The sequence below is a fragment of the Phlebotomus argentipes genome, unplaced genomic scaffold, assembly GCF_947086385.1.
Source record: "Phlebotomus argentipes unplaced genomic scaffold, Phlebotomus argentipes genome assembly contig_15, whole genome shotgun sequence".
NCBI classification, from domain to species: Eukaryota; Metazoa; Arthropoda; class Insecta; order Diptera; family Psychodidae; genus Phlebotomus; species Phlebotomus argentipes.
Window position 1 is genome coordinate 5619871 of NW_026776181.1, and position 27559 is coordinate 5647429.

A 27559-nucleotide genomic window follows, 5' to 3' on the forward strand; every position below is an offset into this window, starting at 1 on the left:
AAAATCGATACAACGCAGAAATAAGTTATCCAGCCGCAACTCTGCCGCGTCCTTTGAAGAGCATCATTGAACTTGGGCCCTTCATGACTCTCGCCATGAGTTCCCAGGACACTTTGGCCGGCAGCCAGTGCTTGAGGGGCAGAAGAAGCCTCACGCTGTCCGGCAGGACGCAATTCACCTGATTCTTCCTCACAGCAGCCACAATGGCATCAGCCACAGTTTTGGGCTCGAGCATTGGCATCAAGCGCGGCCGGACGCCAGCAAACATTCCCGTGTTGATGTAATACGGGCATACGAGAGTCATGTGCACTCTGTCATGACCGTGAGTCCTCAATTCACTGAAGAGAGCCTCGTGGAAACCGATGCAGGCGAATTTCGTGGCACTGTAATCAGTGCAGCCGTAAGTGCCCAACAATCCCGCCACGGATGCAACTGTAACTGTGTTTGCGAAAGAGACACAAAATTTAGTTATTTGCACTAATCCATTGAAAGCGAGAGGCTGAATTACCAATGTGGCCGCCTGACTCAATCATGTCGTCCAGGCAACTCTTCACTGTCCAGTAGTGAGATAAGATGTTCACGGCGTATGTGTTCTCAATCACCTTCTCCTGGAGGTCCCACAGAGGTTTGCAGCAAACAGTGCCGGCATTGTTTATCAGTATTTTCACTTTGCCAATGTCCTCCTGAACAATCCTCATGGTCTCCATGATCTTCTCTCTGTTGGCCAAGTCCACGACATATCCTTTGCAAATGAATCCCTCATTTGCCAAGAGATCGATGGTTGTGTTGATGGCTGCAAATAAAGATTATGATTATGAATAATTCATATGAATTTTATCTGTAATTACATAATATGAAACTGCAAATTTTCTTTCCTTATTGGGGTGTGATTTTCTTTAATGTGAGCTCTAAGAAGTATAGTGTTGGCATGTGAAAGTTGGTACAGAGCGCATTGAAGTGTGACTGAGACCAATTTTTCATATGCAAATTTGCATTGTTTGAAAATTCTGTCGAATGTTTCTTGCAAAACATCATACAAGTATTGTCAACACACTATTAGCTGAAAAATTCCTCTAGAAAGTGAGAGTACTTTGCAATATACATATGTGCAAATTTGCCTCGCATGCATGTAAATAAAATCTGCTAATGTGGCATTTGACACATATAAATAAAATAACTTCCGAAATAATTACGTAGTTTGCATGCGAAGCGTCGGATGTGGATTATATCATGCTTGATATCAAGTTCATTGAAACACACTCGCGGAAGAGTAATTAAATTTAACCGGTTTCTCCTTCATCTTCGAGACATTTGCCCAAAAAATAGATTCAGATGGAACTTCATTATCCACAAAACACAAGAGAGCTTTTCATTTTCAAGTTTACCACTGCTGGTCAAGGTTAATTCACACAATTGTTGAGTCTCTGATTTCATATGTTCGCTGAAGACATTCGCGCATTCATTATAGTGATGAACTATATTTTCACTAAGGAAAAGTGACTAATATGGAAATGATTTATTTGTCCTCAAACAGAGTTGATCCCCTATTTGTTGAGTTGAGTTAATTGTTGCTCAATGCTAAGAAAACACACTTGATGGAAATATAGCCCGTGTAGTGTGACAATATTTAACTTGGTACAAAAAAATGTCTTCCCTTCTTTCCGTCGATTACCATCCGCAAAACTATTTAAACTCAAAGCCCAATGAATTTTCCCTTTCATTTTCTTAATGACTGCAGCAAAACTATATGAGCTATTATTTGTGCTCAGTAGCATTGATTGTATCGGCATGAAACTGAGCGGGTGAATGAACGGAATAAGTTGGGGCTCATTGAAAAGATCAAAAAGAGAAATTTCTTCACTGAATGAGTAGGTACTTGGTTCATACATACGAAGATAATTGCTCTCTTCACTACAATGAGGCTTCATGTGTGAAATACTATCTCTCGTAAAATACCATTGTGCAATTCCTCTTGCTGCGCAAAGCGCGCAAGTGTTGGTGTTTTGATCATCTTACCTTCCTGACTGATGTCCCAAATGACCACTCGCGATTGAAGTCTTGCAAAATTCAATGCAAGAAGCCTCCCAACTCCGCCACCGCCGCCAGTGATGAGGACAACTTGACCATTGACATCCTGAGGGTGGAAAAACACGTCAAATCCTCTGGCGAAACGAATTAATATTTACCATAAAAGCCCATTGTGTGGTGTTAAATATCTAAACAAATAGAAAATATCACACCATGCGCTAGCAAGTGCCGCTTTTTGGGCATAATAGGAAAATCACATATTGACTTTCAGAGCGTTCACTCATATTTAAATACTAAAATGAAAGACTATAATAAAAAAAAAATTGTCAAATTTGTCTATATTGGAAAATCTCATAAATTTCCAATCTTGTCTCAAACACGCTAAAAGATTTTGCGCTTGAATTGAAATTATAATTTGATGGTTTCTTTTGGGGAAAGGAGATGAATATACAGTTTCTTTTAGTATAGAAAAAAAGTCACTCCACGAAAAACGCATTTAAGAAGAAATCTTGAACCCGGCGGTGAAAGTACTCTTACAATTTCTTTCCACTCTGAGCGCACTGTGCAATTACCTTTAAATTTCTAAATTTTGTGGGAATAACACTCAAATATACAGCTTCGCAGATGTACATGAATGATTTTACGTAAAACACTAGAAGATCCCAGATGAGCATAAAAATATGTTCAATAGGATTTTCATAGAGTAAATCTGCCATCGCTCTTTATTTACGCAAAGAAATCTGATGGGCAGGTTTTTCTGATGAATATTTTAACTGTATCGCGTTTCTCTATCGGTACACTTTCTTGGCTCTGCAACCACTGCGGTCTAAGGCGGAGATCTAACTGAATGTGGAGAAATGTGGACGTGATTCCGAATTTACTTTCATGAGAGGAAAGAAAGGGCCGCATTGGAAATCACGACGCCAGAGAATTTCTTGTCATACAGCGAAGCGATGGGTCTTCACAAATTGCTCATCAAGTGTTTACATGCAGTGCCAAAAAAGTTTTTTCAATTGTCCTTTGGCAAATGCGTGCCTGTACATCTTGGGTATATGAAAGTTATACTGAGAACCACAAAATAAACAAAAATCTTCAAACGTGAAGATGTTTTTATACACTCAAAATTGGACATGCAATGGAAATGGAAATATGGAATTGTCCACACACATTTGGGATTTTGAATATGCCAATATGCTATGATTGCGCAAGTAGTTTCCCTCGCTAAATCCTCGATTACTTGCAAAGTGAGTGAAGTGCGCTTTAGTGCACATTATGTACACATTAGAGACAAAGCAGTGCGATGAAGAATTTTGCGAAACTGTGGGAATGTATTTGAAAGAAATTATGATTATTATTATTGCACAGTCTTACATATTTCATTGACTACTTAAATAATTTAAAAGACAATTTGCGATCAACTTTTTTGCATCCACATATTATGCTATATAAGAAGATTATATTTAATATCATGGCTTGAAATATCCAACCGTTTTTCACGAAAATACAAATTGATTGAATTATAGAAAATTGCCTACACTCGGGCATTATTGGAAAGTAAATAAGAGCGTATCTTACACTTTTCGAAAGATAGGTAAACACACGCTGCTCAAGATACACAGAAATAAGACAATTTGTTGCTCACAGTGTGCGGAAAACTCAACGACACGTAGGTTTGCGTCAAGACTCAGTTATCGAAGGTATATTGGTGAATAATTAACTCTCAACTGACGACTTTCTGCACTTTTCTTTTTACATAATATCCTTGCATTGATAATTCTCGGATGAGTACCTAATCAGGATGAAGGGAATTCTAATTAAATATTTCATCACGTGCTGCTCTTTGAACTGGCGATGCAGAGGCGATATGTGCAAAAGCCGGCGAGAGCGGCCATAGGTGAACATAGGAGAGCACATGCAACACCCCTTCTTGGCAATTAGAATGCAGAGCAAATTGCATGTGATTCAATGAAACACACAAACAATTGCCTCTCGTTAACGCAATTCGCTGGCATCAGGGATCGCCCTCCGTATGGCACCAGCACGAGCAATATAATCCATCACTAAAGACACAGCGAGTGCGGAACACATGTGGAAAAAAGGCCCAAGGGGTGGTGCTGTGCGGTGATGTCTGGATTGAAAAGCACTTGTTAATATTTTACAAATAAAATACTGTGTGACTAGACATAAATTTATGATCCCGAGCAAGAGTCACTCGATATCCTCCTCATCTGGCACGCTTTGCATAGCATTTACGTACAATTGCATTCGATAAATAAGCCAAACAAATTATTCACCATTGTCTCTCTTCCTCTCTGCCGAGATTCACTCAACTTCCCCCAAGCCAGAGTCACGCAAAGGGTGCGACATCGTTTAGCATTTGCCAGACGCATAATACACAACCGGAGACAGAATAAGAGATTTGCATCATTTTTCACGTTGTAAGGAAGGAAGAACTGCCTTTGCTGATGACTTGAATGAAATATAGCGAAAAGTTCGTCAAAACAGAATCTAGAATTTCGTTTAGAAAATTTTGAAATCACACATTTCGATTAGATTGAAGTCAAGTGGAAACGTTTTAAAATTGATTAATATTTGCCAATATCTTCAATCAATAATTAATTTCAAGAATGTGTAAATGAATATTCCATGATGTGTTGGTAATGAAGACAATTCTCCAGAGACATTCAATATTCATATCTTCTTCCTAGTTTCCCAATAGGTTCATGAATGGTCTTGAAGTTAAAGCGACAATAACATTAATAATCATCTAATTGTATCTCTTAAAGCCTAGCTTATATACAAACTTATAAGTGCCATGATTCTTAATTGGTGAGAACTCAATTATACACAAAACTTTGACCAGTTTTCTGTTGAATCAAGTGATAAACATTGGAAAGTTTGCTGAAAAATAGGCGCTATAGCATTTCAAGACATGTTTCTAGAGCTTCAAACACGAGCATAGAAGTTAGACTGTATCTTCCATGCAATTGCTCTCCTCTATTAGTCTAATTAAATGCAATTTGACCCATTTACTCTCCACTGAGATGTCTTTATCTCAATTTAGATTAGGACTTCACGAACAGCTTTGGCAGCATAATCACGTGAAATTGAGCGAAATGTGTTATCTGTCCCGTTAAAGTTTTCGATAGCTTAATTCAATTTACATGCGATATGATAGATATTACATTTATTATTCATGCCCAGGGGAAAAATATATTTCCATATTAGACTATATGCGATGGGAAGTGTTCTGCTGAAATATTGAATAAATTATCTGCCAGGTTTATTCTAATTTACATCATTTCTGTGGTTTCTGGTTGCTGAAATCTGTGGTTTATTGGTTTAGTGTTTTCAATTTTACCCCTTTTGTCTTATAGACAAAGCACAACTAATAATATTTGAAGACTCAAAATTCATGCAATGTTACAACTTTCATGAATATGCCATGTAATTTTAACGATGATATACACATATTAATAGCTTATCCGTGCAAGTATGAGATATATATGTAGATTTGAGATGAAAGCCAGCAACAACATGGTGGCAAAATTTGCATGAGATTCATTAAAATTCACCAATCATCTTTATTATTGCGCTTTAGCAAGGCGCGCACAGTGTATTGAAACGATTTTTTTCACTCACTGGGATATCATCGCTGCAATTACCCTTAGATATATCTCTCTCGTGAGGCGGGATAAAATGGGCCCGAGGAGATGAGAACATGAGGCATTTGCAGAGGGTGAAGCGACCCAAAATGTGTCGTGAAAAATTGCACTCACGTCCTCTCATATAATTTATTCGAGATTCTTTCATAAATTTCACGAAAGATTTCCTGCCTCCTCAAATATAGTGGTATGAACATCTGCTAGATGTATTTATGAATCCCATGAAAATTCAAATTCACCCCTACTAATAATAAAAAAAACCACATACAACTGAGATCATGGCAAGAGTAATGATTTCTGGGAGGAGATCTTTGTGCATTTGTTGTACAAATATTATTCCCCGCAGCATTATCTTTTATTCAACCCCATCACAGCCATCAATCCCACAAATGTACTTCAACACATGCTTTCATCTTTTGCTTCCGCCCAAAAATCAACCCCAGATGCTCTGAGATTGTGCACTTCCAGCACGGTGCGATGCAGTCTGTACATTTCGCAAATTCTCCATGCACAGGCAAAGACTGGCTGATGGGTGTGACAACATGGAATTCTCATGAGTGGGTTTAGGGGTGAGTGTCGTCATCAATTTGACCAGGTGAAAACAATTAGAAGCCATCTAAAATATCCACTTCTGTGGACATGAGCACGTCGGTATGCTAAATGATGCAATTCACTGAATATCCATCCTCACTATTCCGCCCACTTCCACTCAGAGAGCTTCGGTGTCTAGATATCTCTTTCACCCCTTGGGAGAGGTTCAACTTTGAGAGTCACTCGTTAACTTTTAATGAGGGTGAAAATGTTTAAGTTCACGCTATGTGAAGGCACATATGTCCACATGTGTGTATGTACGTTTTAAATGCAATTCATTTTGCATTTTAAATGTTCGAGGGGTTGAACAGTGAACCAAACACACAAGGGCCGGCAAGGCACTCCGGCATGTTTAATAGAGGAGAAAGAATCTCAGCGAAGGGAATTTGTGTTCATGTGATTCTTCCACTTCCATAAACACGGACATCGTCGTTATTTTGATCAAATAGAGTAGCTCTCGTTCTCTGTATGGTGAATGAGATGGCGGATACAAAAGAATGGCAAATGAATTCAATGAACACCCCTCAGCAACTGGGGAGCTTTTTGATCCTTCCTCCCCACACACTTGCACTTTACAGGCGGGATTCTGTACACACCACTCAGTTTTCTGTACTGTAATTACCTCAGAGAGCCAACCGGAAAATTCACAATCAATACAATTCAATTTCGTCTAATGCCACTTGAGAGGTTCTTCTCAAATCAGAAGCTAATTATTTCTTTTACCCTGTGATTTACTTGACTTGCTGAAGTATGGCTTCATTGAGTTTCCTTCCGTCACGAAATTTCGTGCTTAAGGATTTAACGAAATTTGCATTCATACCGGGAAAATGCAATTACCATGCATGTTTTTAATTCAATAAAATACTTAATAAAAAGCCTTCTCTGTTATTAGCTTGTGGAAGTCTCATTAAAATTACATAATATCGCAACGCATTCCAACACATGTTGGAGTATTTCGGTTTATTTCCCGCAAAACGTGTACTATTTTCCGCATATACGCCGTATTGCATTATATTGGTGTTGTTAAATTGTGAGATAAAATTACATTTCAGTGGTTGAATTTAATTGCGACAATATTAAAATTAACAACCAGATAGATAAAAAAGTAAATCAAGCGTGAATATAAAAATTCTTGGAGGGAAAATGCAAATTTGAACATGTTATTTTAGTGTAGAAGAGGTAAAATTTACAATTCATTTAGTAATTCAAACATTTTTCAATCCAATCTCGCCACACATGAGCGAAACCAATAAATGTTACAGCGGTCTTTTCGCCATCGAATGCAATTTCATGCAATGCCAAACTATTTTAGAAGCTGAATACTGTTGTTTATTTCCTTTCCACTTCCATCAGCACGAAGTGCTTTTAGAACTGCACCAATTAGATATTTCAATATTTTATTTTCCAAATTCAAAGTAGAAAAGAGACTCAAAATAGTAGAGGGACGAAATATCCAATTGCGATGCTTTTGAAATTTGTCTTTTAAAACTGAAAATTGAGCATTTTATTAGTGAAACACAGCAGCTCTTTCAACCACTCAGTTTCAATGGAAATTCCAATTAAATCCGTCACACAAAATCCTGTTGTTTTTCCTCATTTAAACCCGCTGATTTCGCTCTTTTCGCTCTCATTCAATATGTGCTTTTCTCTTTTGTCTCTGTAATTTAATTTTACATGTAAAACACTGTGAAAAACAAATGTTTTTCTCCTCTCTCAATCTGAATGTTAAGCAGGGGATTAAAGAGAAACATTTTGGGGGGAGAGAGATTGAAAATTTTCGATACAAAAACACAGCTGAAAACACACTTTGGAAATTGTTTGTTTTATAAAATATTGTCGCGCATTTAGAGGACATTATGGAATTGTAAGTATACACATATGTATTTTGGGAAGTTCTGCATTTTGCTCGAAAAACTCTAGCGCATATATAGTTCTGTATGTTTGTTTTAATGATGCAATACGAGTATTGCCAGTTTTTTTCCTCTTTCTCTTTTCTCTGCAGACATGGCGAAAAAAAAATCCTGCATTATTCCAGTGTCCGGCGAAAATCGCGCATTCCAAACTTTTGCTTTACACTCAAGGAGAAGCAAGTCAAGTGTAATAATGCCCTGTTTATTGCTGATTCTCCCATACAGAAGACCATCAGAGGGTAATAAAAAGAATCCATTCAAAAATATCCTTCAGCTGAATTTCGTCCAGTTGAGGAAGAAGTATTAATACAAAAGGCGCAAACATTAAATTTTATTGCTCTCTATGGAAAAGTCAGCAGCAAAAGTAAATAGGATTTCTATGCATTCACAGATAGAGCGAGTAATCTAATACTCTTGGATAATCTCACTTTGAAAGTCGCTAAAGAGTCTCAAGTGGATCAGCACAGAATTTTTTCCTCGCCTGCAGAGAGACCGGAAACCCCTTGAGCTCAACGAGAGTTTGTTTATTCAGAGAAAAGCTCAGAGATGAAAAAAACGTGCTGTAAATTAATCTACTTAAAACTGAATTATATTTCTCGCACCCTTCGCAAAAACCCAGTCACCCGACATTTTCCACAAAACTGAACAATCGGAGGTTTCGGAGACTCGGCAAAGTGGAAAACGCGCGAATGTTTGCAATCTCATTGTTGCGATAGGCACGCAAGAAAATCAACAACAAAAGAGACACCCTGAAATGAGTGTGTGTGTTTTCAATCCTCCGCTCAGGATTTCTCCTTTTATTGCATTCAACAGGAAAAACACCATTGAGCGAAAGAGGGTGGTTCACCATGATGTATAAATTCCAAATGAACTTGGAAATATTTTTTTGTGATAAGACGTAATTGCATGAGAAAAGTGCAGAAAAGGGATTTAAATTTCACCCCTCGGAATGGAAAAGTTCTCTTGTTCTTCTCTTCCCGCCCCTAACAAATATTTATATTCTCCTTTTTCCACATATATATACACTCACACACTCTCTAAGCGATATGAAATGAACTCGCGTGGATGGTGCAAAAACAACATTCCACATCCCATAAAGAATTCTGCAATCCCTTGAGAAATTTAGAAAGCTAATAGTTCATCTGCCGGGTTTTATTCTTCTCTCTTGACTTTCCACTCATCCCAGCGCCCCTCGCTATTTAATATTTCAACAGGTTTTAGGGCTATTTCGGGGCTTGGGAGATGTCATAAATTGTTGAGTTGAAAAATCCAGAAAATGGAAATATCTCATGCAAATATTTTTCTTCCTTGCACACGACGAAAAAATTTAGTACGCTGTGTCAGGAGACATTTGCATTTCTTAAGTCACCTTGTGATTGGACGACTGGTGGGGAAATGGGAGAAGTAAATGAAAAATGCAATAAAATTCATCATTTCATTTGCAATTCATATCTGCATATACAGAATTTCCACAGCAGTAATTGAAAGGCGAAGTGGTTCAATTGAATTACACAACTTGTCGGATGATTTCTTCCCAGGACACAACGGTGGATTTAAATTGTAAAAGATTGTTATGTTTTTATTAATAGTGCATCCCCATCTGTAAAATACATACAGCGAAAGTTTTTGAGAAACTTTGTATTGCATTCAAATAAGTTGACCCATTTTCCAAGTTGTGAATTTTTAACAAATTCTCCACGCCGCAACCCATCCAAACTCTTCCGTTCACGTTACTTTCTGACTTCTCAATTTTCACCACATATTTCCCAAGGCGAATGCGAGAAATACGCAAGACGCTGGCTATGAATGATTGTTAATATTTCATTTGATTTTCAAAGTGTTATCAATTTAATATTTCACATTGTAGAATACATTAAAGAATATTGATGGCAAGAGCGCTTTCCATTATTACAAATATGAAGACACAAAAGGTAAGAAACTCTCTCTCTCTCTCTCTTTCTCTTTCAGACTTATGCTAATGATTTATCCTTGGTGACTCCGACATTTGCATGAAAGGCAAATACAGCAAATACACATATCCATAAGTAAGGAAGAAGCGACGAGTGGAGCTTTTGTTGTTTGATGTTTTCATAGGAAAATATCAAACAGCTCAAAGTGATTTCAGCATAATGAATTCTTGTGAATTCTTATGAAATCTACCTGGGTGTGCATTGAAGGAAAACACAATGAATTTATTTCATCTGCAATCAAAACATAATTGAGCGTAAAGAATGAAAGAGAAAAATCCTGCACAGAAGAGGAAAATTAATGTGGCGGAAGGAAAATCTGTGTAAAATGAGAAAGAAACTTTTCGACGGCATAAGTTTCTTGGGTAAGGCATAGAATTATAAATATGCTGCATGTAGGAGAATTTATATCCTCCTGGTTAGACCAATTGTATAAAGTTCTGTTGATGCCTTTAAACCATGAAATATCTTGCAATAATGAAATTCCTTGAAGATAACTCAAGACCAATCTAAGGAAAGACCCTTGAATTTAATCAAAATGTCTCTGACTTTTTCCAGTTTCTGGCCATTTGAAGAATCAGTTTTGGTATCAGTTATTGCTCGAGGAAATGTAATTCTTTATTGAAATCTAACTTTTATCGTCATCTGGTTCGGTGCAATATTGTGTAAGACGCGCTTGGATCGTTATTTGATAAGGAATATAAGAGAAAAAACATTACAAAAGTCAATATGCCAATCTTCATGACTTCAAAAATCGATGGATTAGATGGAAATCCGGAGGGAATCATGAATAAATCCACTTTATGTATGACAAATCTATTCATAGAGTGAATTCTATGGAATATCTCATCAAATATGCAGAAGAATACTCTATGTAACCATAAAATTTCCCAACAACTGCAATATGAAGCGACTGCAAATTCCATGATGTGTTGAGGGAAAGTTGCTCTAAGCGAGGATCGCCCCATTATATTGATTAAACAGATTTAACATGTGAATTATACTATAATGATAAGCAGCATATTGAATGTCACATGATGTTTCATTAACATTTAATTACCAGGAATTTAGTGAGTGTGTCTGGCGAATTTTCCAGCAGTCTCTCCTCTAGTTTCACCCTCAAACCTCGAGTTCATCTTCATTGTTTAATCTGCTCACATTAATCGGGTGGTAAAGGGCAGAAAGGTATTAAATGATGAGAGGAGATACTGTTCATGGAATTTTGCCTATGTGATTTTACCCTTTTGTGTGGAGGGATATTTTCTAATAACACTCCTAAATCTACTATGGATCTGTAAATGAAAATTTCAATTATTAAACCTAATGTATTCCATCAATTTGTGCAAATATTTCACGGTGGTTTTCATTTCATGATTGAATTCATTTGTGATATGTTTCTACAATCCACAACTGATGGTTGATGTTTGTATGGTTTTGACAAAAAGTTTGGACAGAAAGAAGCACAATAGCAGAAAAGAAACAACTTTGGATATGCTGAATTTCTTGCAAAACTGCTGGGAAATTCTACGGATATTCCCAAAAGATGAGAAATTGTGGAAAATTCAAAAATTTCTTTGGTGATGTACGAAATTTCACTTCAAAGTTCTTTTATTCTGAGCGAAAGAAGTCCCAGTGGAAATTCTCGGAATTATACTCATGAATATTGCATTATTTGCAGAGGGTTGAGTTGAGTTTCCATGTTGCTTCCACGGTTAGAACGTTATTCAATAAAAATAATCACTTATTAATGAAGTAGTTAAAAAATAATGTAAGACTCATGTAAGCATGGTAAAAGTTGAGTAAAATTGCTCAACTCAATGTTCTTTGGTAGTAATTTTCTCTTTGGGTGGTTGTAAAGTTTCGCTGTGATGGAAAGTTTGGGCCTGCAGAAAAGGGGTAAATGTTGTATAAATAAAGTATCAAAGCTCTCTGTATCTCATCCTCTCTCGTCTATTTGATGTGAAAATGCCGGAATTTGTAAAGCTGTAGGAGGAGAAAGATCCCATGTATAATTCTTCAATTATTCACAATGTTATTTGCAATTGCATTCTGAAAATCCTGCACGCTGAAGTCCCTACACGAGGAGCATGTTGATCATCGGCTGGATCTCGTGCTCTGCAAACTCTCTGCGGAGACACATTTGTGTTGTGGAAAGGCCTGTACAATTTGAGTACAGCAACATCCACACTCCCCAGAGGGCATCCCGTTTAATTGCTAAAATGCCTTCGAGGCAAATTATTTTCACTGAAAGTGGGATATTTGATGTGCTTTCAAGTGGCAGGAGGCGGAATAAACGGATAGACACAATTTCCTGGGCTAATGATTGTGGCAAGAATTATCGGGGCAGTTGAATCTTTCAGTTCTCCTTTTGTAAAGTGAATCGTGCAACAACCCACTTTTGTTTATTTTTCTTCTCCCACTTTCCACTTCCCTCGTTTATCACACAGTTTAAATTATTTTCAGCCTCTCTCGCCCGTTTCCCGCCCGCGCACGCTAATGGAAATTTAGCGATGGTGAAGATCACGATGGTGTTTGGCTAAGTGCAAAACTTTTCATGTTTGCACGTCTTACGGAATTTTCTTATCATGAATTTATTAGCGACTTTCTGGTGCCCCTGCTTTTTAATTTTCATGTGAAGAGAGCCTATACACGGAATGTGTATAATGTATTGCTAAAGCATTTAAATCTCGTGCACGAAATATATAGTAAAATGTTTGGGAAAAAGCTCTGAACATGACACACTGTGTGTGTGCTGTTGTGACGGGAATTATGCCACATTGATTTCACTAAAAAGCATTATTTGGTCTGGAGTTCATTGAAAATTAACCTGAGTGCTGTGAATAACTCATGTGATTAGTTGGAATTGTCTTTGAGAGTATTTACATGCATATTTTAGTCTTTTGACTGAACATATTGCAAACTTTGTTGACGGTCTCTCTGAGTCCCTCATGTCACATTACCGCAACGTTGCAAGCCTATACAATGGTAAAGTTTGAAAGCACACAAAGCTTTTTCCACCAAACTCCTTTCTAATGGTTAGGTAAATGTAGAAGCGATGAGGACATTCGCGGAATACTCAAAACGGTGGCATTTCTAAGTATAAAATTGTGTCTACAGTTTGCACATATCTCATAAGCACTGCCTCCGTAAATGCCCCGCCTCTTCTGTCTACAGTAAGCAAGCAGTGTATAAAAAGGTGGCAATGAGGTGAGTTATTGTATGACTCCTTTACGCAGAATGCGTGTCAGAGTCACAAAACATTATATGGTGTTCAAATTGAAGGGATGACGGAGAAACTGTGTCTGAGACGATGAATAGAGATATGCCACATAAAAGTGAAAAGATGCATAAATTCATGTCGTCACATTGTTGACACGCATGCATATACTCTTCAGGATGTAACATTTCACGGAAAAAAAATCGCACATAGCGCCAAAATGTGACATAATGTCTTATCATATCGCGCTAAAATGTGTCACCTTCATTCTGTTCTTTTCATCACATCACGGAAGAACTTTCAGCGCTTCATCAACATATTTTTAGGGTCTTCTTACTGAACATCTCCCGTGCAGTGTACGTTTAACATGGAGGCGGATGATGTTCAGCAATATTCACATGTACGCCTCCAATCCCATCCCATCCTGTTATGTTTCTCCTCAGCCGAACCAGTGAGAAAGCATGTTGAAGGAGATTATCCAGTTACTGGTAGTTTTGTGTTTCTCTGCCACCAAAGTAGTTTTACAAGCCATAATTTCACACCCACCGCCCCCAAAAAACACTTTACAGTATGCAAAACTCACACAGACACTCATGATGCAACTGCTCAACTTTCCGCATGGCGCATTAAAATCCTAAGCTTATGGCATTTTCAAGTGAAGCAAAATTGTGGAATAGGAGACGAAAATTCATCCAGAGCCACTGTGTATTTCAAACAACACCAGCACCAGTGAGGCTAGATTGTGTGACCATGGATGTTACATTACACAAGATAATCTTGGATGGATTTCACTGTCATCAAGAGTGAATCCTTGGCTCAAGTTTCCATTTCCTTCTTTCATGAATTATAAATTATTATTAATTAGACGTTTCTATACCCTGCATTCGTTCTGAATGTGTAAGTGCTCAGACGAAGAGAGAGAATATGAGATGAAATATCTTTTTCGTTGTCATCATTAATTGCTCCTCGGAATGGAATCCTTCCGTCTCATAGAGAGAGATGCGTGTACATATTTATACACACCCTGAAGGCGAGAAGGAAAAATTCAAGAAAATCTCATTGTACTTTAGGATATTTTTCACTTGGAATTCTTCTTGCAATTAGTGGCGAGGTCGGGAACAAAAATTCCAGTAACGCCTTCAATCCATTCATCAGAGTGCCTTGCGATTAAAGGGTTAAGAGACACAAGTGTGAGAAAGATGGTAAGTGGCGAAAGAGGACACAATTCCATATATCCGTAATCCTAGAGCAGGGCGGACGAGGGTTTAGGTGGAAAAGGGATATAAGGAAGGGTAGGAAAAAACTTTTCCATTTGCGCAATCCACCCTTGTGCGGAGATACGGGAAATGTCTGTCCTGTTCATTTGGGGGGCGAAAAGTGAGAAAAAGCATATAGGGGAAAGTTGCCAAGAATTAAAATATGTAGCCAGAGAGACTTAATATTAATTGAGTAAATAGTTTAGGGAAAGTTGTTTTTCCACCAGAGACTTTTCTCTCATCTTTGCACGCTTACTTCCTGAGCTCCTTTTTTATCATTCTCCAAGTCATTCTCCCAACCATCGTGCGCCATCCCATTAGTGGCGCTCCTCTATCTCCTAAGGAATGCGACTGTAGGGCGAAAATTGCCACGAAAGTGGATTCACACAAAATAAAATTAATTGAATGTTTCTGTATATGTTTATGGCCACAACACGTACCAGCGATAATGCGTTAAGGAGCTGTATTATAATCCACTGATCCCAGTGCAAAATGACAGACGTAATCTCTTGTTTGGGGAAAAATCACGTCACACTGTTTGTTGTTTTGCTATTTATCAATGTAACTGGGGAAAAGTCACTGCTGAGAACACACCGCGAAGTTCCCTTATGCATTCTCTTATCTTAGCGAATGAGCACTTCACCTTGTATTGGGGTGTAAAGCTCAGTATCGCAATGAAGGGTGGCAAATATTTGGAAATTCCTTGAGAAATTGCTTTCCCACCTTTCTTAGCGAGGCAGTGTTTATTTATTCCTTCTGTTTTTCCATTCGGTAAATCGTACTTACCGCTCTTTGTTTCGCATAGCAAATGATATTAATTGAATTTAACGGAAAATAGCACACTGATCTGAGGGCGTTTGTTGTTTTCCCCTTCAATTCCATTGTCTCCACACAATATATGTATATTTAAAATGTATATATGGCATATTGTCTCGTGTGACGGGAATTTGCATATAAGAGATGTTAAGAGAGAGGGAGAGAGGAAAAAAAAAGACAAATCCTCTCACAGCATCCCGCTGACCCAATTCTATCATTACTTCTTGTATGGCGCGTTTGTGCTCCTCTACAAGATTTTCCTCTATATTACGCTTCAATATCACTGTCCATATACATACATATAGCCAATATAAAATCCCAAATTGCGAACCAGCCACTGGAATACAGAAGAGAGAAGAAAGAGCGTAAAGGAGATGACTTAAGAAGAGAAGAGAAGCTCTGATGGTGAAGAAGTTTCACTTGGAATGTTGCCAGTTTCTCCACTTTTCCCACTCTCAAAGGCATCCCTCCTTCCTATTGAGGGAAAAAAGAGGAACCACACTCTTGAAAAAAATTCTCTTATGAATTGAAGAATTTTCTTTTTCACTTGTTTCTTAATAAATCTATTTACTTTGATTTCTTGCCTCTCGCGCTCAAGTGGAAGCGCGCTGAGAAGTTCCACCCCATATTTGAAGTTGATATAGATTTTTTCCTCTTATACAGTGAATTTTTCTTCAGCTTCGGCAAAACAATATAACTTTTCCATCTCATCTTTCGGCACAAGAAGTGCCTCTGTGTACCCGAAAATGTTTTGGCCAAATTCCTGCCTTTAGAATCTCTGTAATTAATCTCTTCCGCGGAATGGTTTAAATAGTTGTTGACTCATGTTTCAGTTTTGATTAACATGAAAAGAAGCTTGTATAGGGTTTCGCCTCTCTCTCCTCTGCCTTGTTATTTCGACAAAGTACATGGAGTGGCTTTAGATAATATAATCTCACGGGAACATTTATCGGTCTTCAACAACTTTGGAAATTCTTGCTCAAATCTTTGAAGTATTAGAATGTGAAAATAATGATACACAGGCAAACTAATAACTCGTGTGTGGAGATTCTATACGGCATCACGAGTAGGGCGTAATTGAAGTATGTATCATGCTAATAATACACGTTATGTACCATGCAGCAGAAATGTGAACCCTCAAAATTCCGCCGAATCTCTTCGGATAACAACTTTTTCAAGGGGTTTGTTTTCACGTACAGGTGGCTTACAAAAAACAAGTGAGCATACATGATGCCAAACACTGAGAATGCTACATATGTACATACGCATAATAATGTTATGTGTACGAAGCAAATTTACCTTTGTGCTGTTGACAAAAAATTACAACATTCCAAAATATATTCCGTGTGTTTTAGAGTAAAGATGGGCTACTTTAAAATCTGTACACAATTCGGTTGAGTGCAATTTCTTTTGGCTGTGTCGACAAGTATGAGAAACTTTAAACAGGAGCAAATGATGTTATTCAAAGCGCTGTGCGTATTTTATATAATCACCTAAATAGCCCTGTCCTCCCCTAGAATTGACTTTCATTCACAGGAGTGAAAAAATTCAGGAGGGGAGACAAAATTCAGGAGTGAATTAAATGTTTGGAGAGTATATTATGGGGTAGAAATATTCGCGTAATTGAAATTGACACCTTGGAGAGAGAGATAGCACATTTCGCTTGTTAATTTTCACGTGAAATTTGATACCTATCAATTTCTCCTTCATTCCACTTTATTTCTCATTCTCTCACTTTTTTTGTGTCTGCGGTAAACCTCCATTGATTGAAATCGTTTGACGGGTGGGTGGCGAGAAGAGGCGTGATAAATTAATAAATTTCTATTGGCAGCGTTGGCAATGTGAAGAAATGTGCGCTACGTGAAGCTTTTCTATTTGGGATAAAATCACAGTGTGGAAAATTTTCTCTGGCATTTCCCAAAAACCCTTGATGATGTGTTCGTCTGACAAAAAGAAGAGCGAGAGACCATTCACGATGCGGAGGATATGGAATGAAATTTGTCCGATAAATCTCACACAAAATCAATATCCACCAGGCGTCTCCACATCATCATCGATTTCTGCCACATTTAGTATTCTAAGCGTTGAAGTGAAACACAGTGGATGGAAAATGAATTTCACCCCTCTGCTGGATTGAGCAAAAACTGCGACGAGGGGGTATCAATGTACATTTGCGGGCCCACGTGCTGGGGCATGGGGAAGAAATTCATCCCCCATCGTACAATCACAAATGGATCAGAAAGAGCCTCCTCTCTTTCTCCCTCTCATTCGGGGGGAGGCGCACGGGGTCTCTCTTTCGACTCCACCGCAGAATGTTTAAACTCCGGTCTGATGGAAATGATGATGGGGGGCGCCTGGTGGATGCTGGAGAATATGTTATGAAGGTAAATAGTATGGCTGGGCGGAAGAGGAGACATAGTGTTGCACAGTGGAGGGAAACGCCTTGTAAAATAAACAATGAGGTTGAGGTAGATCGTAATTTTCTGTGACACTTGGAACGTGTTTGCCAAAAAGAGCGAGCCTCTTCCTCCCCCATTGTCGAGCTTCCCTTATGCGGGCATCGGTGGTGAAATAACTTTCGCGCGTCTTTCTGAAAAACACCCAATGTGTGCAATTTGATATTCGTAAAAGCCACCGCGTGTTAAGTATATAGGACAGAGAAAACGAGGGCTGTGGAACAGAGATCTTTCGCCCCAAATTTCGGGGTGAATTGCTCATCTTTGTATTTACATTTCCATGTGCCATATAATCTAGATCGTCCTGACCTAGAGTCTAGAATATATACCTACATCTTCTATGCAAGAGCTTAAATAAGAATTTGCACTTTATGGCACATTTTCCCCTTTTCCATACATTTCACACTTTACTTCTTAATTTCTTATATGCGGTTTATCAGACTAATCTTTTTGGATTAGTGAGGGAATGTTAAGAGCCACTTTGAACATATTTTTCTCTCCATAGTAAATCAATTTGGCAAGGAAGATAGAAAATGAAAACTACATTTTCTGTATTTTTTCTTCTTCCTGTGCAAAACAGGACGAAAATATAAACTTCGTCATCCAATCTCATGCAATTTTAATCAGATATGAAGCTATACTTTACAATTTAACCTATGTATGTAGTGAATCATCAATGAGAGCAACAACCCTGAGTAACTATCTATTTCTGAACATAACATACGCACACAAGACTCCCAATGGCAATACTCAATAATTATCAGTCCAGACGGCAAACCCAATAAATTATCACCTAACCCAAGTGAATATGTTACAATTAAGCACGATGTCCGAAATGCACTCACCTCTGAAATTCAATTTTGCATTTCTGCTGACAATCATTTACGGCAAAACGATAAATTAATCATATGTCATGAGATATATTTCGCTGGAAAATTTCATTGGCCAATTAACTATTAAACTGATGAAACTTCACATGAAATATTGCAATTTCACGAGAATATTGTGCAATCATTTAATAATCCTCGTGACTTTTATTCCATCACGTTTCACAAAGTTGCATAACTTTTAATGTTAGAGACTCAGAAGTGGATGAATTAATGGTGCTTACGGAGGCATTATGAGGAGATTTAAGTGAATGTTGGGGCTCAGAGTGTAACATTTCACCGAGGGTGGTGACAACACCAATAAAAAGACTCCAAATTGTGTGAGAAGGTACTAATTACACTCCTTTTTTCACTCGTGTGTGAGGGTGGAAAAATAACATTTAATTATTGCCGGCACACCAGACAAAATGCGGCATGTGGAAATGGTGGATAAATATTTTCCCTCCACCTACAACGCAACCCGTTCTCTGCATTTCCCCCTTCACTTATTCATTTTAATAATTTAATTCAATGAATTCATTGTATGCCGGCGCTCTCTGGCATCATAAATATTTCTGTTTACCTGTTGCTTTTCTCACTGGGCTCAATCAAAATGTCAGGGAGTGTGAGTTCTTTTTTGTTCTTCACTTGAATTTGAGTGTCAGTTGAGTCCACGCAGCTGGAAATGAGAAAATTCATCTTTTTCTCTCAATCCTTTGAGCCGATACGCGCGCGAGCAAAAAAGCCCTTTGATGTTGCGCATGCAAAAGTGGAAAACATGTTAAACAAGGGAAAAATCACATTGATTGAAATTACAAATGAAAGAGCAAACTTGTTAGATGCTATTTGTGACTCAGTGAGATGAGAGTACCTGTCGGATTTAAATTCACAGCATGTTTGGGGAATATCACACGATAAAAAGCTATGTACATTCCTGGGGGCGGTGTAAATCAAATCACTTTTACTCACCCAAAGCGGCCCCCAACGTCGGAGGCATGCATAATTTAAATTCTATATAGCAAAGTGGGTAAATGACAACAAAGGGAAAATTTCCATTCCACTTGCTCAAGAGACTGGGAAAGCCCCCGAATAGACTGTGAGATTTCCACTGTACCTTTTTTTCGGTTACAGCCATCGGGAAGAGAGCAAAAGAGAGAGAGAGTGGAAAAGAGCAAGAAAAATGGGGAAGTCCTAAACATGTTCACTCAATATGCGTCGCCCTGTTTGGTCTGTGCATGGAGGCAACAGGGTGTTTTTGCCACTCTCTCGCCCACCCACAACCGCCCCATTTATTGTCATTTTCGACGCGAATGAGACATTTTAGAGACCGTTTTGCAAATCTCTCTCACTCTGCCTAACCCTTGTGCCCAGAATCAACCCTCTCTCGCTCTCTCTCCCCAACCCCTCGCCCACAGCACATACATATTCGCCATACCAAATATAAGACTGCCAGCGAGGGAAAAAGCAACGCCCGAGGCAACTGGGATTCTCATGTTAACCACTACTGAATAATGAAATATTCTTTCTCCTTTTTACCGGGGTGGAACTTAATTTGCTGAATAAGATTTCCCTAACTCACACCCGCACCAACACTAACCAGGAAAATGTCTTGGAAAAAGTTTCACAAACGAACGTCATTTGCAGCAGGTGAACATTTAGCAATGTTCTTTTTTCTCACTCTCTTCTAAACAACTAAAAAGTTTCCACTGATCTGTGGGAAGTTTTGCTGCAGCTGAACTGAGATATAATGTGCACCTTGAACTACATTATTAAAGCATCTCTTAGGTGACATTCTGAAATTAGAGCAAATAAGCATAATTGAAATTGGTTGCCATCAATTAAGTTGATTATTATTAAATTGCATCTGTACAAATATAGCTTAGAAAATTCAAGTCAAGCTTCAAGTCAGATACTAAAATACTTTTTCTACTTCCTATAATTTGAAAGAAAAATCAATTCTTCCCCAAAGAATTATTTCTGCACAAAGAATTCCTCCAAAAAGACTCGCAAATATTCTGCAAGCTTTTACAAAGGAAATCCAATAAAGTTCATTAACGAAGAGAGCCACGCCTATTCAAATGTCCCGCCCACTCATCATGACCTCAACAAACATTTCTAATTATGGTGCTTCTAACGTCTTTAATTACCTGCCATTTGATCTATACTCATGATTGTGGGAAGGATAATTTAGCGCATAGATTCCAATTCGCAGTTTGACCTTTACCTTACATTCTGCACAATTGTACTCCAAGAATTTCTTCGCAATGTGAGTGACTTTCAAAGAATTCCAGACGATTAATCAACGCTTTAGGGCAAATCGGAATATTTTGCGATAATCCATGCATCATGGGGTGTTTCTATATGCACAGCGAATCCCTGCCATATGTGAATAGTGAGCGAGGGGTTGAAAAGTGTTTCACTCTTGGTGTTCTCTTGCCTCCACGCCACGAGGGTTGTTATATAAACCCTCCTCTCAGAGAGAGAGAATTTGTGGTGACTCTCAGAGAGCCCAGAGACCGAATGCAGAGTTCAGAGTTCACAGCAATTTCAGTACCAGTGCGAAAGTCAGCGACTTCGGTTGGACTTTTCACCATTATTCCCTCATTCACACATACACAATTTTCATAAGATCGTCACTTGAGTGGAGGACCCTTTTAGGCAGCATCTCAAGCCAAGGGATGAATCATCGTCAGCACCGCACATTCCAACGCTTCTTCGGTGTCTCATCAAACGCTTTTCCGGCTCTTTAGTTTGCTGTTTGTGCTGCTGTTTTTTCCACCCTATTGTGCGTGTGTCTCTTGGGGGTCCGAAATTTCGGGAGTAGAAGAAAACATACGTGAAGGAGGGAAAATAAGAATAAAAACACAAGTGAGAAAATATGATAATAACTTTCCTACATGGGGACTTTAGTGCACAGAGTGAAGCGACAAGAAATTGGGGGGGTGAAAGTTTAGTGTGAAAGGACAGTGGAGGGAAAGTTTAGCGCCCAAAAAAGTGTGTGAGTGTGTGTATTTCGCAACGAATGTAGCAAAGTGAGGAAGGAATGGTGGAGAAATTTATTTAATATTCTCCATATTCCCGCGCGAATTTCCTCCTTCTCGCCTCTTTTCCATGCCATCGCAAATGGGCGAGGAAAAAACACTCGAGGGAGAAGTTTGAGTGAAATTTATTGGCAAAGATTAAATTCAATAAGTGAAAGAATTGAACTGTAAATTATTTTACAATGACAGACAAATAAATTGCGATAAACTTTATTGCATAATATAACACAGTCAGCAGTGAAAGTGTGAAACAGACGGACGGTGTGCGGGGATATAAAGGAGAAAATCATTGAAATAATTTTCCCCACGGGTGATAAAGGAGGGAGAGAAGCATTGCGCCTCCAAGACGCAGTGCCGCAAGAAAAACCAGTCGGCGGCCAGAGAAGAAAAGGAAGTGACTCGAGGCGGAAGTGAGTGGCTCTTTTCAAGCATAGTTTTCTTCCCAAACACGCACCACCAGAGTTGGTGAAGTTGTCGGTGAGAGGGTTTGGGGTAAAAACATAGCATCATCAATAGAAATTTTCAACTTGGAATCCAATATTACAAGTTTGGCGAGTGAGAGTGTGTGTGCATAGGAGAGCGGAAACAAGAACAAGGGCAAGTGAATTTCTTGTTCTTGTTTGTTGTTCAACATCAGACACAAGCAGGCTCGAGCTGAGACAGCGCCAGAACAGTTGGGGTGAAAAATTCTATATATGAAACAGAAATAAGTGCATACTGAATTGTACCATTTTATTTGGAAGACAGAGGGCTGTTCCTTCGGGGTGGGAGGAGGGCGAAGAAAGAAGTGCCTCGAGGAGGGAACTGACAAAAATTTCAAATAAGTCCTTTTACATGTTAGCCCCCCACCCAAGAGGCCCCGAAGATAATACTCCAAGGGTGAAAGTCGAAGGAGCAAAAACCTCCACCGCCGAAAAGTGGGGGTGGACTACAACGAAATTATTAATTGTGGCTTTCCGGATGGTGAATCATCATCCCTTTTTGTGTGATTCCTCTCTTCTGGCTCGCTTTTTTTTCTTCCAACTTGTACTGCTGTTTGTGGCTCATCCACCGCGTTTTTGGGAGGGAAAAGTTTGCCGCAGGACGAAACAGAGACCACAATTTTCTGCCGTGTTGTTTCCAACTCACACCCGACGCCGTCGCGCCTTACGTGAAAGCCGCCCAGCCGGCAAAGGAAAAGTGCGTGGGCGCGCGCGAAGGAGGAGCACCACCACTCTCTCTCTTTCCCATTTCATCGCCAGAGGAATATTATAAACTTTTTAGCATAATCGTCTGTGAATTCGCCCTCCCTTGGACTTCCACTCGGCGCACGGGTGTCATTTCATCATCACTGGGTGCAAAGTGGGGAAAAATATATTCAGAGAGACGACAATTAAATTTATTTCAATTCATTTTTTATTTTAATCTCACCTGTCCCGTGACAGAGACTCTGTGAGCTCTGAACTCTGGGAATCAGGGCAAGGAAGTCGTCGTTTGCATCGCACAATCTCGCAATTTCAAGGCTATGAAAAGTTTCTAAAGCTGCTAATGTAAATGGCGAAAAAATGTGGGAAAGAGCTTATGATTAGGGATTTCCATAACAAATGAGCACAGATCCTACAGTAACGAAAATTAGTTTAGCACACCTAAGAAATTTAGGCCAATTTTTCTTTCAGCGCTGAAAATGATATATTTCTTTCGTCTAGAAACTAAAATCATTCATGATCTTCTTGATGCTATTTGACAGTCAGGCTTCAATCAAGCATTACCTTTGTGATCCTTGGGGACTTTCTCACTGCACTTTCAGCTCTGAGATCACTGAAAGCATATAAAGCATGGTATTTCTCGAATTTTCAGATACACCATCGGGTGATGCAGCAAACGATATAGAGAGTAAACCAATAGAAGTCCCTCGCCGTCATTGATATGGGCGATGGTGTGGGGAAGTGAAGAAAAGCAACTTCCTTGGGAATTATTCGTGCATTAATAATGGAAATTTCACTGTTTTTCCACCCAGTGTGATTTCCGTGTTGCGAAGGAAAAAGCCAAAGGCGAGAGAGAGCAAATCAAAGCCGTTATGCTGTATGACTGAGAGGAGCGATAGGAAAAAATACAACCACCTCAGGTGTATATAATACTGGGGAGATTGAGGAGATTTTTCAAATTACTCCACAAGGAATCAACATTTGAAAAGGCAGCGTGGGACAATGCCATTGGAGATAGAGTCTCTATGTGGAAATTTCCACCAGTGAGATTTCCAATTAAATTGCATTTTTCACAAGCCCACACCATCCGCATAGGAGTGTTCATGAGCAGAGGGTGGAGAGCATAGAGAGCGAAAGGCATTAGCGAAGACGTTGTGCGCCAGTTGTAGGATATAAATGGAATCAAGAGGTGGATTTATCCTATTCATTTCCCACTACTTACTCATTCTCCACCTCAATCGGCATGCAAATGGATTCCTGTGGAATAGTGATATGTGCGGATGGAAAAACAATGAGACACTAATTTGTGATTTTCGCAACGCTACCAAAGACAGTCTTCCGCCCACGGGCGCCGCTGAGGCTTGGCTGGGAATTAGGAGTCTCGAGATCAACTGTCGATGGTACAATTCGAGTGATTTTGGGGATTTCCCCGCGCACGCACACCAAATCCGTGAGCTTAGGGTGGGAAATTGTCCCGAGTGGAGACTCCCAAGTAGTTTGGAGGAACTCACAATCCTCAATGCATCATCAAATCGCATTCAGGATTTAACAGAGCTCAAAACTTTCGTGTCACTGCAAGTGGTGGATTTATCCGACAATGCCATACAAGCATTGCCATCTGAATCGTTGGATCTCAAGATGCTCAAAGTGCTGAATGTGTCTAACAATCAGCTGACCACCCTCTCGCCGGATACACTCAAGTGGACACGACGCCTCCACGACGTCAATTTACATGGCAATCGCCTGGAAAGTCTACCTGATGGCGTCTTTAGTTGGCTAGAAGTGCTCGACACACTTGATTTATCACACAATCGCCTCGACAGACTCACCTTCCTCCACGCAGACGGACTGCAGAGTCTCAGGGAGCTCCACCTCAGTCACAATCGCCTCACCACTCTCTCGACTGGCAAGCACTTTGCCACGCTGCAACACCTCGAGCTGTTGGATCTCGAGGCGAATGCCATTATGCAGCTGTCTGAGGAGTCGTTCAGCGGATTGACCCACCTGAGAATGCTCATTCTAGCAGCAAATCGCCTCACGTACTTGCCAATGAGAATCTTCCACCCACTCCACAGCATCCAACATCTCTACATGGAGTCCAACAGACTGACCACGTTGCCTGCCAGCATCTTCACCGACTGCTGCCGGAAGCTCATCGATCTCAATCTCAGCGAGAATGATTTCGCCGTCGTGCCGCCGGGCATCGACACACTGCACGAGCTCAAGTCCCTGGATCTCGGTGGGAATCGCATCAGAATGATCAATGGCACCCACTTGGCGGGTCTGGAGCAACTGCTGGGCCTGCGTTTGGTGGACAATCACATCGAGAGCATCTCCAGTGACTCCTTCCGCCACCTCCATGGCCTCAGAGTGGTTAATCTCGCCTCCAATGCCATTCATCATCTCGCTGAGGATGCCTTCAGTGCCAATACGGACCTCCGCGTCATCCGACTGGACAACAATCACATCGCCAACATACCACCGCTCCTGCTCCAACCCCTGGACTCCCTGGTCTGGCTCAATTTGTCCACCAACCATCTCACGACGCTCAATTTCGCCGCACTCCCATTGCAACTTGAGTGGCTGGATGCGACCATTAATAATTTAGACTATTTGGAGAATTCTGGCAGCAATTTGCACTTATCGCTTCGCCACATTAATTTAGCCGGCAATAAATTACCATCTATGTTTCCGGAAGTCATCCCAAATGGCGTCGAGAGTCTCCACCTTGGCAATAATTCAATTGTCCAGCTCGAGAGGAATGCCTTCCACGGCAAGACTCACCTGACACACCTGGATCTCTCGCACAATCACCTCAGCTATCTCGACTCATCAATCTTCCCACCCCGGATGATTGTCTCACTGGCTGGCAATCCCTTTCCCTGCGACTGCACCATCCAGTGGCTCTTGCAGGCCACCACGACGGTCAACCTGCCCTTCTGGGTGGATGATCTGCAGGCCGTGACGTGCGTCACACCCATGGCCAAGAGAGGCACCCAGCGCTTCCCACTCTACTCCCTCCAGCAAAAGAATCTCATCTGCAAGTACCGCGAGAAGTGCGATGACTTCTGCCACTGTTGCGACTTCGATGCCTGCGACTGCAACAATCAGTGTCCCGAGAAATGCGAGTGCTTCTTCGAGGTGCGTGCAGACGGTGAGACGCGCTCCAATGTGGTGGATTGCGGACATGGCAACTTCACCGACATCCCAGACAGGATCCCAATGGGCGCCACAACAATCTACCTGGACGGAAACAGTGTGAGCGACGTGGGAAGTTTCGGTTTCATTGGAAAGAAGCACTTGGAGGTGCTGTACCTCAACGGCACGAGCATTCACACCATTCAGAATGCCACATTCAGTGGATTGACCCAATTGCGTCACCTCCATCTCCAACATAATCAGATTGGCTCACTGCAGGGCTCAGAATTTCATCCCCTGCTGAATTTGGAGCGCCTCTATTTGCACAACAATCTCATCGGCAGCATTGCTAATGCCACTTTTAGTCACATGCTCCACCTCAAGGAGCTCACACTGGCCCACAATGGCATCACCACTGTTGCCGTGCTGCACCTCCTGTCGCCCCTCATCACTCGCCATGTCCTCCGGGACGTGTACGTGGGGAATGTGTTCGGCTGTGACTGCAGCAGCCTGGCCAAATTGGCCCCGCCACCCCCACGTGAGATGGTGTGCCGCTCCGCCGAGGCTGGCACTCGGCCCGTCACGGCCGTGTGCGCCCACCTCTCCATCTTCCTCCTGCCGCCCAATCGGATGAATTATGTCATCGGCGGTGACTATCTCTCCATTGCGGCCGCCACCCTCGTGTCAACCCTCTCCATCGTCGTGCTCATCATCGTCGTCTTCATCTTCAGGCGCAACCTCCTGCTGATTCTCTTCACCAAGTGCGGCATCAGGTGTCCCACCGGTGACACCTCCTCCGACCGCGACTGCACAAAGCTCTACGACGCCTTTGTCTTTTGCTCCAGCCGCGATGCCGACTTCGTGGACAGATTCGTGGTGGCGCAGATGGAGCACATCGGCTTCTCCGTCTATCTCGCCCCATCGCAGAACACCCTCCACGTTGCCCTCGATATCGCCACGAAGCTCATCGTCATCGTCAGCAGCACCTTCCTGCAGCTGGAGTGGAAGAGCACCAACTTCCGCACCATCCTCACGTCGCCCAATTGCTGGCACGGCGTCATCCTCATCATTGCCGTGCCACTGGAGCTCCTCACCGCCGATCCCGACCTCATGAAGCTCGTCAAGCACACCACGGTCCTCTTCCTGGGCGAGAAGCGCTTCTGGGACAAGCTCAAGTACGCCATGCCGCCGCGCGAAGGCATCCAGAAGGCGCTAACAGTGCGGAACACCCTCACGTGCGCCCCGTCGGACTCCACATCCACGTCAACCAGTGGCATCGCCAAGAGAAGCAGCAGTCACATCTACACCACAATCCTGGCAGATGAAGTGACAACGAGACAGGCGTATTTCGTCTAAGTCTCACGCAATCTCTCATTCCTCACCCCATTTTTATATATACATATATAAAAAAATACGATATAAAT

At 40.7% G+C, this 27559-nt stretch overlaps 2 protein-coding genes across 2 annotated transcripts; one reads left to right on the forward strand and one right to left on the reverse strand.

The window, feature by feature from the left end:
* Positions 1–25: 25 nt before the first annotated feature.
* LOC132262298 (short-chain dehydrogenase/reductase family 16C member 6) lies at positions 26–2857 on the reverse strand. The gene is made up of 4 exons (XM_059761524.1): positions 2601–2857; positions 2017–2134; positions 509–793; positions 26–438 (listed from the first exon to the last, which is right to left on the reverse strand). The coding sequence occupies exons 1-4, from the start codon at positions 2742–2744 to the stop codon at positions 26–28; spliced, it is 960 nt and encodes a 319-aa protein (XP_059617507.1). The 5' UTR covers positions 2745–2857.
* Positions 2858–24359: 21502 nt separating this feature from the next.
* LOC132261725 (toll-like receptor 7) lies at positions 24360–27491 on the forward strand (the record flags this gene model as incomplete). The annotated part of the gene is made up of 1 exon (XM_059760661.1): positions 24360–27491. A coding segment is annotated over one exon (3132 nt), but the record flags the coding sequence as incomplete, so codon positions are not given.
* Positions 27492–27559: the final 68 nt, after the last annotated feature.

Excerpts from the sequence above, each read along its gene's own strand:
- LOC132262298 (XM_059761524.1), bottom strand. The coding sequence starts at position 2,744 with ATGGCAGATTTACTCTATGAAAATCCTATTGAACATATTTTTATGCTC. Across the intron at positions 2,135-2,600 it reads CAAAATTTAGAAATTTAAAG|GATGTCAATGGTCAAGTTGT; the intron begins GTAATTGCACAG and ends TTCCACCCTCAG. Across the intron at positions 439-508 it reads TGAGTCAGGCGGCCACATTG|TTACAGTTGCATCCGTGGCG; the intron begins GTAATTCAGCCT and ends TCGCAAACACAG.